Genomic DNA, 12,808 nt, shown 5'->3' with positions numbered 1-12,808 from the left:
CTATCCATCAGTACATATTATAAAAAATTATATTTTGAAAGTTATACAAAGTAGTCGTGTGGAATAGGCTTTGGCATCTACTCCGCATGTCATAGATTTGGAGCCATATGCAGATGATTAAATATAAAAAAAAAAATTATACAAAATACGGTATGATGGTTTGTAGAGTAAAAGAAGACCAACCATTTGAAAACAGCGAGGAGCCGCCGATGATTCGGTGACATTCGGTATAAAATTAGCCTCATTGTTTTAAAATTTCCATATATTTAACCTTTGTCCTATGTCCTTGCTCACCTAATAACATACCATGAAGGTACTTAATTTCTTTTCCTCGCCTCTGTTTCTCTCCAACCTGGCACTCGGCTCATTTCCTCCTATATATCTTAACACTTCCACAACTCCTCGCAACAACTTCTCCAAGGGGAGGAAAAAAACAAAAAAAAAAAAAAATGTTACAGAGACGAGGAGCGATCCAAAAATTTAAATAAAAAGGGACAAAATTCCACCAGAATATAAAGAACCAAATCCTCCAGTTTGGAAGAAGTTCGCTATTTCTCTCTTTCTTGGCTTCTTCGGGTGTTCATCTCTCCTGGTATTGAATCATTCCTTCTCCCCTTGATGCTTTGCTGCTTCATCTCTCGTGGGATTTTGGGGTTTCAAAAATCCATTTCTTTGTTTTTCTTCTCAAAATCTGTTTTTGCTTCGATTTCTGTGGGTTTTCGAGCTGCAGGACTCCTGCTGTCTAAGTTCTGCTTCCATTCTGGGTCCACCTTAATGGGGTTTCTTACTGTTGTTTGAGAATTTCTGGGTTTTTTTTAATCTTTAATCTGGTGATGTGTAACTTTTTTTTTTTTTATTAGTTTTATAGAATCTGTGGACCATCTCTCCATTGAAGACAACCCCTGTCCGTCTTGCACTTGTATATTTGTTTTCTGATCCATTCTTTACATCTGCTGTGTACTTTTATTATTTCTTGTGGATCCTTGTTTCAACTGTTCAGCTCTCTCCTTTAAATTATTGGTCTCGTTAGATAATCTTCCATTATTTGGTAATAGCTTTTTGCGATTATCCCACACGTCGGTGTGGGCATATCCAATCTTTATTTGCTCTGTGAATTATTTGTCTATGGCTGCATATTTTCCTCACACGAGCATGGATTCTTTTGTGGATTGGAGATCAGATGATGACTTCCTCTGCTGCGGCCTGATCACCAAGAGAAGACTTATTGGTGCATCACCTGAAAACTTGGAAGCCCGCCACTGGTATGTGAGTTTCTTGGTTCTGTACTTCTTCTGCTGCCTCTTCTCTGTTTCTAGTTGCTCTGTCATTCTTTTGCTGTTGAAGCCACTGCGTTTATAATATTGTTTCTTTCTTCTTACTGGTCTGCACTGATTTTTACTTCCATCCTTTTTCTTTTCCTTTTGCTCAATTGTTTCTGATATTTTCGTTATATCTGATATTGTTCAGCATAAGTCTTCTGAATCTGAGGAAAAGGAAGAACATTTTTATGGATTTTGTTAACGGGCATGTTAAAATTCTTCTTCTAGATATGGAATTGCTCTCATTTTTAGAAGCTAGGTCGGTTGCTACCACAAAAATCATGATATTATTTGATTTTTATGGAAATTAAAGGTTATGATTTTAGCCAACTTGGTGTTTGGTTGCGCAATGAAATTTCACCAAATTCCTTTCCAAATTTCTACTTTGAATATGAATTCCAAGTCGTTGATATTTTCCTCTCTCTCAACTTATAAGTTGAAGCTTCTCTTTTGAACAACCAAAGGCCCAGTAACTTAAGAATTTTTAACTTTTGAAATAAGAAAATGGATGAGATCATCATTTTGAAATTTATTTTTTTAAAAATATTTTATATGCTGAAATAAGAAAAGGACCATTGATAATTCATAATGGTATAAATTAAAATAAATCATTAAATATGACATGCCACACTTGCTTTGCATTTACCCCTATTTTCTACATTTTATCCATTAAAATCTTACTGTTTTAAACATGAGGGGCATGCCTTTTATCATTCTTACAATTTCATTATGCATTGATTGTTTCGATCTATGATATCCAATAGAATAATTATGAATAAATAGTATACTCAAATATTAGAATGTAATTAATGATAAAATTTAATTGTATCTTATTTGATCAAAATTATTAGAAGAATTTTTTTTTTAAGATTTAGAAAGGAGAAATTATATGAAAAATTAGAGAGAGAAAATGATCGAAAAAATTATAGGAAAAAGATGGCAAAAGGAGGGGAGAAAAAAAAATGATGATAAAATTTATTTTGGTTTGACTCGTTCGTGGGCGGACGGTCTGTATGACTGTGTGTTTCACTGAGAAATATTTTGTGCACCACGGGCGATGTGCGCATCATCCATGTTGATTGACTTATGTGTGGAATCAGATACAGCATAAAAATTTTATTTTTATTGGCTCTATGCGGAAGCTAATCATCATAGATGGTGTGCGTGGGCTTATAGGGCTCCGTGCGAGCTGCACCACCACCGGTGCACAAAGTATTTCTCGTGTTTCCCCTGTTGGTTTGACTCATGCGTGGGCTTACGGCCTGCATGGCTCCGGCTGGCGAAACCGGACAAGAGAAACATAACATTTAAATGGACTATTCTATTTTCACATGTATAAGAAACTGGTTCTCAAGAAAGTTAAATTCTATAAGAATACAGAAGTCAGGCAAGCGGGGGAGGGGAAAAAAAAACAAATCTTAGATGGTTATTGGCATTAAACCTGAGTGCCCCACTGCCCCTTAAGGTAGGCCTGGGGGGGGGAGGTGTTGCCGTTCCGGCCGCGCATGAGCTCGCGGGCGCCGTCGACCGTACACCTGGATCTTGAGGTCGAGGAGGGAGCCGTAGCCCCGGTCGAGCCAGCAGAGGGCGCTGGGGCGGTCGAAGAGGGCGAGCAGAGGAGGCCAAGAGGGAAGTGGGGCTCGGATATGGTAGGTCCTCGTGAAGAGAGAGATGGGGTGGTGGTGGGGCTCGCCAGCGGCAGCGGAGAAAGGGGTGGGGTTCCAGTTCAGGCGCTATCGGAGCGGGAGAGGGAGAAGCGGGTCGGAGACTGTCTCAGCGATGCTAGAGGAAATGGCGGTCCAAGAACGAATACGTTGATTGGCGTTTGGTGAACCGAGATCTTCTAAGATAGCATTTCGTGATTCAAATGGGATTATCACGATGATCTAAGATTATCGGTAATTCAAATTCTATAGTAATTAAATCATTCGTGATCTAAGATCATGATATTTGATAGGCCATGATTTAGAGATCAAAAATCTTCAAGTATATATGAGTAACCTATTTAATATTTTATAAAAATTCAAGATCACTAATTATATAATATCATGACTACTCAAAATATATTTCACAAAAATATATTTATTAATTATATATAATATATTATAAATAAATATTTCTATATTTATTAATATATTAATAATTAATAGATTCTATAAAAATATATTTATTAGTCCTATAAATTATTAATTTTATAAAATATATTAATTATTATTATATAATTAATATTTTTATTTATATTTATAATATATTATTTATTAATATGAATATTTATTTTGATTAAAAAAATAATACAAATTGAAGTAATTTGATTCTATTATATAAATATAAAGTACCATAAGATATTTTTACTCTAATTTAAAATTATTATTGAATCATAATATGATAATAATATGATTAATAATATATTAACATGTAATATATATCATAAATATAATATATAATATCAAATATAATATAATATTATTTATACGATATTGATATATAATATATTAATGAGATTTTGATATACCAATTTTTTTACTAGATTGAGGGATAATTTTGTCCTTATATTTTAATCTAAGATCACTATCTAAGGGTGATCTTGAATTTTCGACCTTAAGAATGGGTATTCCATTACTGGATTGCAGGATGATTTGAAGAGCGGAGATGATTTAAAAGTACTACCATATAGGATCATCAAAGTACAATCAAATGCGATGATCTCATCATCTGTATCCATATTATCTTTGATCTTGGATGAATCATCCTATACCAAATGCCTCTTAAGTGATCTTAAATACTTATGATTCTTATTTGGAGATTTGAATGACAAAATCATCTTATTTGATATGCTATGTCATAATCCATAAGTATGGATGAGGAAACTATTTAGAGCATATTTTGATGATTAAGCTCAAAATCTTATGAGATTCATATGTTGGATTAGTATAATCAGCAAAATCATAATGGCTTAGGCTAGTATTTATAAATACCTAGAATATCTTTGAAGTAGGCCAGCTCGAATCGTATAGAGAGAAAAAATTCTAGATCAAAGGATATTTTTATTTTCAAATTTCAACCCAATATCACTGCTCTGGAGTGATCTTAGATACCCATTCTTAAGGATAGATTTTCCATCACTGAGTTAGACAGTGATTTGAGGAGCAGAGCTAATTTGGGATCACTTTTTTTTTACTATGTAGAATTAATATGGTATAATCAAACATAGCGATCTTGTCACCTTAACCAATAGCATCCTTGATTTGGGGATGGTCACCCCATACCAAGTGCTCTTTTTCTAGGAGAAGCGGGTGCAAAACATGAGATTTTGGATTTCTAGAGGATGATGTTGAAACTAGTTTCAACACCACACCATCCGATTAGATTAGTGATTTTTGGGCATCATTATTTGTTATCTATTATCTTTTATCTAATCCACATCACTAGGTTATGTGACTATAGTCAAATGTTAGGTTTAGTATAGTTTGTAAAAAATATACTTTTGAAAAGAAAAATAAGTAGTAGTCTCTAAAATTTTATAAAAATAAAATTCATTCCGATCAATGATACGCTATTATGTTTGATTTGTTATCCAATAGTATGCTCTAACCCATTCTGTAGTGTTATGTTGCTTATCAGACTAGCATGGCTCATTATTTTTTTCTGTCTCTATTTACAAATTCTAAACAATAATTAGCTGCGGCATTGAAGAAGAGTATGCTTGATGGTTTGGAGCATTTAGTAGATCTAAATTCTCATGGATTAATGTTATCTTGTTATTGGTTTAAAATTATTATAAAATGATTAGATTTGTTATTCACACATCCTTGTTTGTTTGTGCGGTTCACTTTGCGGGCGTACTTAACATCTATTACGCGCTCGATTGAGAGCGTGACAATGATTGTATATTCACTCTTTGTTTGATCCATGAATTATTTGTCCATGGCTGTCTATATTCTCACATGAGCATGGGTTCTTGTGTGGATTGGAGATCAGATGATAACTTCCTTTGTTGTGGCCTGATCAGTGAGAGAAGGTTTATGGACGCATCAACTCGTAACTTGGAAGCCTGGCACATGTCAGTGGAAACAGAGTGAGTTTCTTGTTTCGCTACTTTTGCCACCTCTTGTCTGTATTGTTTCTTTCTTCTTACTGGCCTCCCTGATAGTTAGTTCCGTCCTTTTTCTCACTTGTTTTTGATATTTCCTTAATATCTGAATCTCAGGAAAGGAAGAACCTTTTTATGGATTTATGTATAGGCCATGTTGCAATTCTTCTTCTAGATATAGAATTGCTCTCATCTTTAGCTGCTAGGTTTGTTTCTAGCACAAGAACCATGATACCCAGGCATTTTTCAGAAATTAAAAGATGATTTTAGTCAACTTGGTGTTTGGTTGCGCAATGAAATTTGACCAAATTCCTTTGCTAATTTGTACTTTTAGTATGAATTGCAAGTTCTTTATATTCCCCTCTATCATCTTGTAAGTTTGAAGCTCCTCTTCTGAACAATCAAAGGCTCGCTAAAAATCACAATTTTTAACTTTTGTGGAATAAGAAAATGGATTGATCATCATTTTGAGATTTAACACATCTAGGCAGAGTCTAGTAGTTCTTTTTTTTAATAAATTGTATGTTGAGCTCAAATGCACCTTGCTGCTTGGTTTATGATTATATTGCTTTTGATGCTTTATTAGTTCCGAGTTCAGACAATTGAATTTGGTGCAATTGTTGTTCAAATTACCCCTCTTGTGGCTCTTGAGAAGCCACCTTGAGGACGGTGGTGACTTGGCTGTCATGCAATATTACTAGATCATGCACTATGATCCTCTAAACCTGAAAACAATGTAGCCAAATTCTTTCTGCCTGAAGAGATCGGTTCATCAAAATCTCTTTCAAAGGATTGGGCTATAGAAAAAATTAAAGAGTACTGCTAGGATGGAAGAATATTCAGAAGAATGTATGAAAGCAATTGTTACAAGAAAGAAAGAAGACAGGAGAGGAGGTTGGCACAAATGATCGATAATGAATGAGGCTATGTGCTCATCTTTGGGGCTTCACTTTTAGGAATCTCATTTATAAGGCACAACTGGCCAAATCACACATCCAACCCTCCTGACCCCTTACTCTACAACAACTTGCTCCTCTTCTAGTTTTGTACGCGCCTATCCTCTTAGCATGCTAATTATATTTTTTATGAGCTCAACTTTTGGACCCAAACCTAAAGAAAACCAGCTAGAATTAAGCCCATAAGTTTCTTAAGAACAGAAAACGACACACAGATGGACTTGAAATCTCCTCACGTTCCTCAACTTATAAGCTTGGGCATGCACGATTATAAATCTGGTTTCTGACCGGTTTGGCCTGATGTGAAAGATGGTTCAAATATTTATGCTATCCATGGTAATGATATGTTTGTATGTTCTGCAGTTTTTATTGCTTCTCACTTTTCACCTGCCTTCACCTCCCTTTAGTACATCTGATTCTTTGTACATGCCTGTTGGAATGACTAAATTGATTTATGAATGCCTTGAGCCAGTGATGATGATGCAAGCAAAAGAACCCGACGAAGCAGATCTTTTAAAGTGGTCGACAAGTTCAACATCATTGTTTCAGAAAAGAGTTCAAGCTGCAACTTTCATTTTTTGAAACTTATGTTGGCTATCATTATATGTGGCACGATTTTGACACTTCTGTGCACTTCAAGAGTGCATAATCAGCGTCTCCTTCAGTCTGTTTCTCGGTATGTCCTTTTTTGCACGAATCGGCTCTACTTGGTTTAGATCTGTTTCGGAGATGGCAATCAAGGTTTCAAAAACTGGTACTGGAGGGTGCACCAGTTTTTTAGAAACAGGCATGGTAGTGGCTAATGACACATGGTATGGGACTGCATCCCTTACCGACACACAGTGCATGTACCGGTGCCCCTTTTGGCGGTTCTTAAAACCTGGATTAGAATTATATATTCATATGGGAACAAAATTTTTGAGAAAAAAACATCGTAAACAAACTCTAATTAATTTTGGAACAGCGAAACTAACAGCAAAATGCTAATTTTGTTCTAATAATATATTCTTATGGAGCTTACGAAGAAACATCTAATTCTTAAGTGATGTTTGATGATGGGAATGCAGGCCTGGCCTTCTAGATCTTGGGTGGATATGGGACAGCATGACTTCAGATTCCAGATACATGTCACATTTGGATGTCAACTGGTCACAAACATCAGAAATTATAGAACAAGTGGCAGGCATGAAAAGAAATCTCAATGTTGGCTTACTGAATTTTAACATTACCGAGGTCATCTACTGGCAGCAGATTTTGCCATGGGCAAGCACTTCTAATATTGTACATCTAGATTATGCCAACAGCAATCTTACTTGGGAGGTTCTATATCCTGAATGGATTGATGAGGAAGAAGAATTCGCAGTGCCTGTTTGTCCATCTCTTCCTGCACCGGAAGTTCCTCGAGGCTCACAGTTTGACCTTGTTGCAGTTAAGCTTCCTTGTGATAGGTCTGCAGGGCGGTGGGCAAGAGATGTTGCAAGGTTGCACTTGCAGCTCGCTGCAGCGAAACTTGCTTCGTCTTCTGTGGAGCGCCAGTATCCGGTTCATGTTCTTTTTGTAACTGATTGCTTCCCAATTCCAAATCTCTTCACTTGCAAAGACCTCGTCAAACGGGAAGAAAATGTGTGGCTGTATAGGCCTAACTTAAGTACACTAAAGGAGAAGCTTCAGCTTCCAGTTGGATCATGTGAACTTGCTGTTCCGCTCAAAGCAAAAGGTCAGTCTGATTATCTTCTTTTGCCTTCCTTCTCTGCAGATTCTGTATCAAAATGGGAAATGCAATGTTGGTTTTGCATCTTGAAAGATAAGACCTGGACTTTGATCCCTTTATATATATATATATATATATCGAATTCTTGAATTGTCTTATTTCATTGATCTTTCAAAATTATTAGGACTTGATCATTGATCTTTTAACAATTTTGCCAGACATAGATTTCAGTGATTAAATTTCAAAATTTTCTGAATACCTGAATTGGCTTGCCTTGTAACGTTCATTTACCCATGCTTGTTTTTGGTTCTTTCTATCCTTCTAGATTTGTACATTTTTTCTTTTCACGATGAATTTACCGTAAGATTCACTAGCTGCTTGTCATGCCCACAGTGCGGCCACGCTCAAAGACTGGACAACGTGAAGCATATGTTACAATACTTCACTCTGCAGATGCCTATGTCTGTGGTGCAATAACTGCAGCTCAAAGCATACGTTTAACAGGATCGACAAAGGACCTTGTAATACTAGTTGATGAAACAATAAGCAACCATCACCGAAGTGGCCTTGAAGCTGCAGGGTGGAAGGTCAGAACCATCCAAAGGATCCGCAACCCGAAGGCCAAGCGTGATGCCTACAATGAATGGAACTACAGCAAGTTCCGGCTCTGGCAGCTTACAGACTATGACAAGATTATATTCATTGATGCTGACATGCTCATCCTAAGAAACATTGATTTCTTATTCACCATGCCAGAAATAACTGCCACTGAAAACAATGCAACTCTCTTCAACTCTGGTGTGATGGTCATCGAGCCTTCTAATTGCACGTTCCAGTTGTTAATGGAACGCATCAATGAGATCGAATCTTACAATGGCGGGGACCAGGGTTACTTGAATGAGATCTTTACATGGTGGCACCGTATGCCAAAGTACATGAACTTCTTGAAGTTCTTTTGGAATGGTGACCGCGTGAGAGCTAAGAAGACTCAGTTATTGGGGGCTGAACCACCGGTTCTCTACGTTCTTCACTACTTGGGGCTGAAACCGTGGCTATGCTTCCGTGACTATGATTGCAACTGGAATGATGCCGGATTTCAGCAGTTTGCAAGTGATGAAGCGCATGCAAGGTGGTGGAAAGTGCATGATATGATGCCGGAGAACCTGCAGCGCTTCTGTCTTCTTACGTCTGTGCGGAAAGCAATATTGGAACGAGATCGGAGGCAGGCTGAGAAGGCAAGCTATCCTGATGGACACTGGAAGCGGAACATAAGTGATCCAAGACTGCATATTTGCTTCGAGGAGTTCTGCTTGTGGGAGAGAATTCTGTCGGACTGGACGAATGATAGCCCTGCCCCAGCAACGCAAACTGCAGCTCTATCTAGTTTATAATTTCTACCCGCTCTTCACTCACGTTTTCTGTTTCTTTCTCCCTTTTTGCATTTTTGAGTTTTATAGAGAAATAAATTGGTGTGCATCTGATTCCATAATGTATTTAGAGCTTCACCTTACGACACCCTTCATACTAATCTTTCCACTTGCTAAGTGTAAAGGTGGCCACGTTTGGTCCCAAGTACGTGCGCGCCTTGTTTCTGGGTGTCGTAGGTTTCATACAGTTCCATTAATGTATCAATGGCTTGATTTTTTTTTTCGTTGATAATACAAATACCTTACTGATTCTTTCAGCATCCTTTCTCCATTGTTTGCAAGTTGTCACGGCAAGATTGATTGTTCATTAGCTATACTCATAATTCTCCTGGAGCAAATAACTGTATCCCTAGAGACGTGAAGTTCTCACAAAATATGAGTTGGATATTGTCCAACTGTGTCCACTTTTGCATCCGATTCGGATTAGACTAGGATAGAAATTTTGATGTCCGATTGAATATGACTAACAACACTTATCTTCAATATTGAACCAGGGACTTTCAACTTGAGTGACAAAGTATTTAACCGAGCAATCATTTCTATTCTTTTTTTTTTTTGATGAAAAGGGGAGGCGTAACCACCCTGATTCTTATTGAAATGTGAAATGTACAAGAAACCCCTCTGAAAAAGTGGAGGTAGTCAAACACATGAACCTGGCTTTGAGCTAAAGCAGGTCCGCCCTTACCCATCCGAAGTGACAAAAGGTTGCAGGTCTAGTTAAAAGAGAAAAAGCATCTATCTAGCAGATTAAGAAGATGTCCTTTGATCAAACAAGCTCCACTCCTGGTCGTCATGCTGGATTCTCATAAATTCTAAGAAAGGTGTGGATCCTTGAGTTGATGTAGGAGCTCTATAATTGGAAGTTTCAATTTTCTCGAGCACACCGAGATCCAAACTTCAAGAGCCGAGATGCATTGAGCTAGAACCTTGAGATGCGAATTTGCCTCCAAGCGAAACCGTCTTCCATTCCGTTCCTTCCACATCATCCAACAGAGCGTCACGACCACACTGTCCCATGCGAGTTTCGTAATTTCCCTGGGTAGATTTTTCCTCCACCCCGTCCATAACCATTCCAAAGATTCTGGCACTTGTTGGATGTTAAGAGAGGAGGTTAGATGCTGCCATATTTCATTTGAGTAAGAACATGAGAGGAGGATATGATTGCAGGTCTCTTCTCCAGTTCCACAAAGCAGACAAATTAAAGGCACTTGGATGTTTTTCTTTCGCATATTATCTGCAGTCAGGGTTCTACTTTTATATGCGAGCCAATTAAAACCCTTCACTCGTTTAGGCAACGGGGGTCGCCAAAAAAGTTTGGCAAAAACTGGTTCAATACCTCCATGAGTTAGGAATCTGTAGCATTTGTTAACAGAGAATTTTTGATCCCCTGACCATTTCCAGATCGGCAAATCAGAATTTGAGTTGAGATTCACCGTGTCTATCAGATTCCTCATTTTTTGAAGTGATTCTTCTCCTTGTGCAATAAGTGGTGCACGAAATAGCTGTCTTAAGTGTTCCAATCTGAAAAAACTCTGTACTGTGATGAATGGCATAGTCGTTAGGCAAAACAAATCCAGGAACCGATCTTTGAGTGATGTATTTTCGATCCAAACATCCTGTCAGAAGGCAGTTTGGTTGTCGTTACTCACTTTTATCCAAGTACATTGTATGAAAAGGTTTTTAACTACCAGCAAGCTCTTCCAAGTGGCTGATATCATCTTTTAAGGTCTGAAAATTTGGTTGGAGAGTTTCTTTGTGTAGTAACTTGACTGTACGAACTTTCTCCAGTTTTTATCTTTATCCATATGGTAGTTCCCCCATCTCTTGATAAGTAAGCAAAGGTTAAAAGTCTTTAGATCAATGACCCCCAGACCTCCCAACCTTTTTGGCCTGCAAACTTGTGACCAGCTTACTAAGCAATGACAACCATGGCAATTTTTACTTCCTTTCCAGAGAAAGTCTCTTCTTTTCCTCTCAATTTTGTCAAAACTTCTACTGGTATGAGGAGTGAAGACATCCAATACACTGGAATGGATCTAAGCACTGCATTAACAAGAACCAATCTACCACCAATAGACAAAACCTTTTTCTTCCACATTTACAGCTTCTTGTCGATCTTCTGCACTAAGAAGTTCCATTCTGAAATTTTTAATTTCGATTCATGTAGAGGTAGCCGCAGGTATGTCATAGGAAGTTCTGAGATACCACATCCCATGAGGTCCGTGAAGAATTTTCTTCTTGTATTTGATAGCCCAACTCCAATAAATGAGCTTTTGTCCATATTGATTTTGAGCCCTGTGAGCAATTCAAATGCATATAAAAAAAATTTAAGGATTGAGGCATACCGTTTGTTAGCTTTACAAATGACAAGAGTGTCATCTGCATATTGGATGCAATTTAAATCAGAAGTATCTTTGTTTATCCCAATTCCTTTGATCAAATTGTTATTGGAAGCTTGCTTAATACTATAAAAAATTAAGATATTACCGGCGGATATTAGCACGGCATTTTTGCCATCGCTAATATTAGGTATTAGCGACTGTTTTACCGACGATAATTTTGCCGTCTTTAACAAGTCTTTTTACTGATGGACTTTAATGACGGGTTCGTACGCCGTCACTAAAAATATTACCAAGGGTAGTAGCGACGGTAATACCGTCGCTATTGTTATTAGTGACAACTATAGCAACAAAAATTTAGCCATTGCTAATACTAACCCTAAAAACCCTCGTCAATTCTTGATTTTTATTTTTGCTCATCCTACTGCCGCCCCCCTCTTTTCCCCACCTCTGGTCCCCCTCTTTTTCCCACTATCGGATCCCGCTTTTCTGAAACCCCAGCCGCCTCTCCAAGCCCCGGCCACCGGATCCCGCTTCTTTGAGCCCCCGATTGCGAGCCTCTTGCCGCCTTCCGCCTCTCCGAGCCCTCGGCTTGCCTTCCTCCGGTCCCTTTCTTTCCTCCATCATTGGATCTGGCTTCCTCGAGCCTCCGATCGCCTCCCTGAGCCCTCGGCATGCCTCTCTCCTTCTTCCCCCCACTTTCCTCTTTCCTTCCCCCCCATTTTTTCTCTGATCGTGCAATGCCGTCTCCGCGAGTTTGGTGAGTATTAGCAACGGTGGCAGCGACGGCTCCATAGCGGTCGCGAAATGTCATTGTTTTAAATTTTTTAATATTTTAAATTAATATTTATAAGATTTAGTTATATTAGATTTAATATTTAAATTAAATTAATAATATTTAATTAATTTAAATTAATAATATTATTAATAATATTATTATTTTTAATAATATTATTAAAATTAATA

At 37.6% G+C, this 12,808-nt stretch overlaps 1 protein-coding gene across 9 annotated transcripts; it reads left to right on the top strand.

Moving 5' to 3' along the window:
* Positions 1 to 383: 383 nt before the first annotated feature.
* LOC105045159 (UDP-glucuronate:xylan alpha-glucuronosyltransferase 1) lies at positions 384 to 9,760 on the top strand. 9 transcript variants are annotated; one of them, XM_019850442.3, is made up of 6 exons: positions 384 to 592; positions 1,181 to 1,266; positions 5,329 to 5,394; positions 6,838 to 7,041; positions 7,433 to 8,082; positions 8,470 to 9,760. In XM_019850442.3, the coding sequence occupies exons 3-6, from the start codon at positions 5,342 to 5,344 to the stop codon at positions 9,465 to 9,467; spliced, it is 1,905 nt and encodes a 634-aa protein (XP_019706001.2). In that variant the 5' UTR covers positions 384 to 592; positions 1,181 to 1,266; positions 5,329 to 5,341; the 3' UTR covers positions 9,468 to 9,760. The 9 variants fall into 9 exon arrangements, with proteins under 9 accessions (XP_019706001.2, XP_019706000.2, XP_073098573.1 ...); XM_019850441.3 differs by having other exon boundaries at positions 5,298 to 5,394; XM_073242472.1 differs by having other exon boundaries at positions 1,176 to 1,266.
* Positions 9,761 to 12,808: the final 3,048 nt, after the last annotated feature.

This window comes from Elaeis guineensis, chromosome 8 (assembly GCF_000442705.2).
Source record: "Elaeis guineensis isolate ETL-2024a chromosome 8, EG11, whole genome shotgun sequence".
Taxonomy (NCBI): Eukaryota; Viridiplantae; Streptophyta; class Magnoliopsida; order Arecales; family Arecaceae; genus Elaeis; species Elaeis guineensis.
The sequence above is the reverse complement of the archived record's forward strand: the minus strand, read 5'-3'. Positions and strand labels throughout refer to the sequence as shown.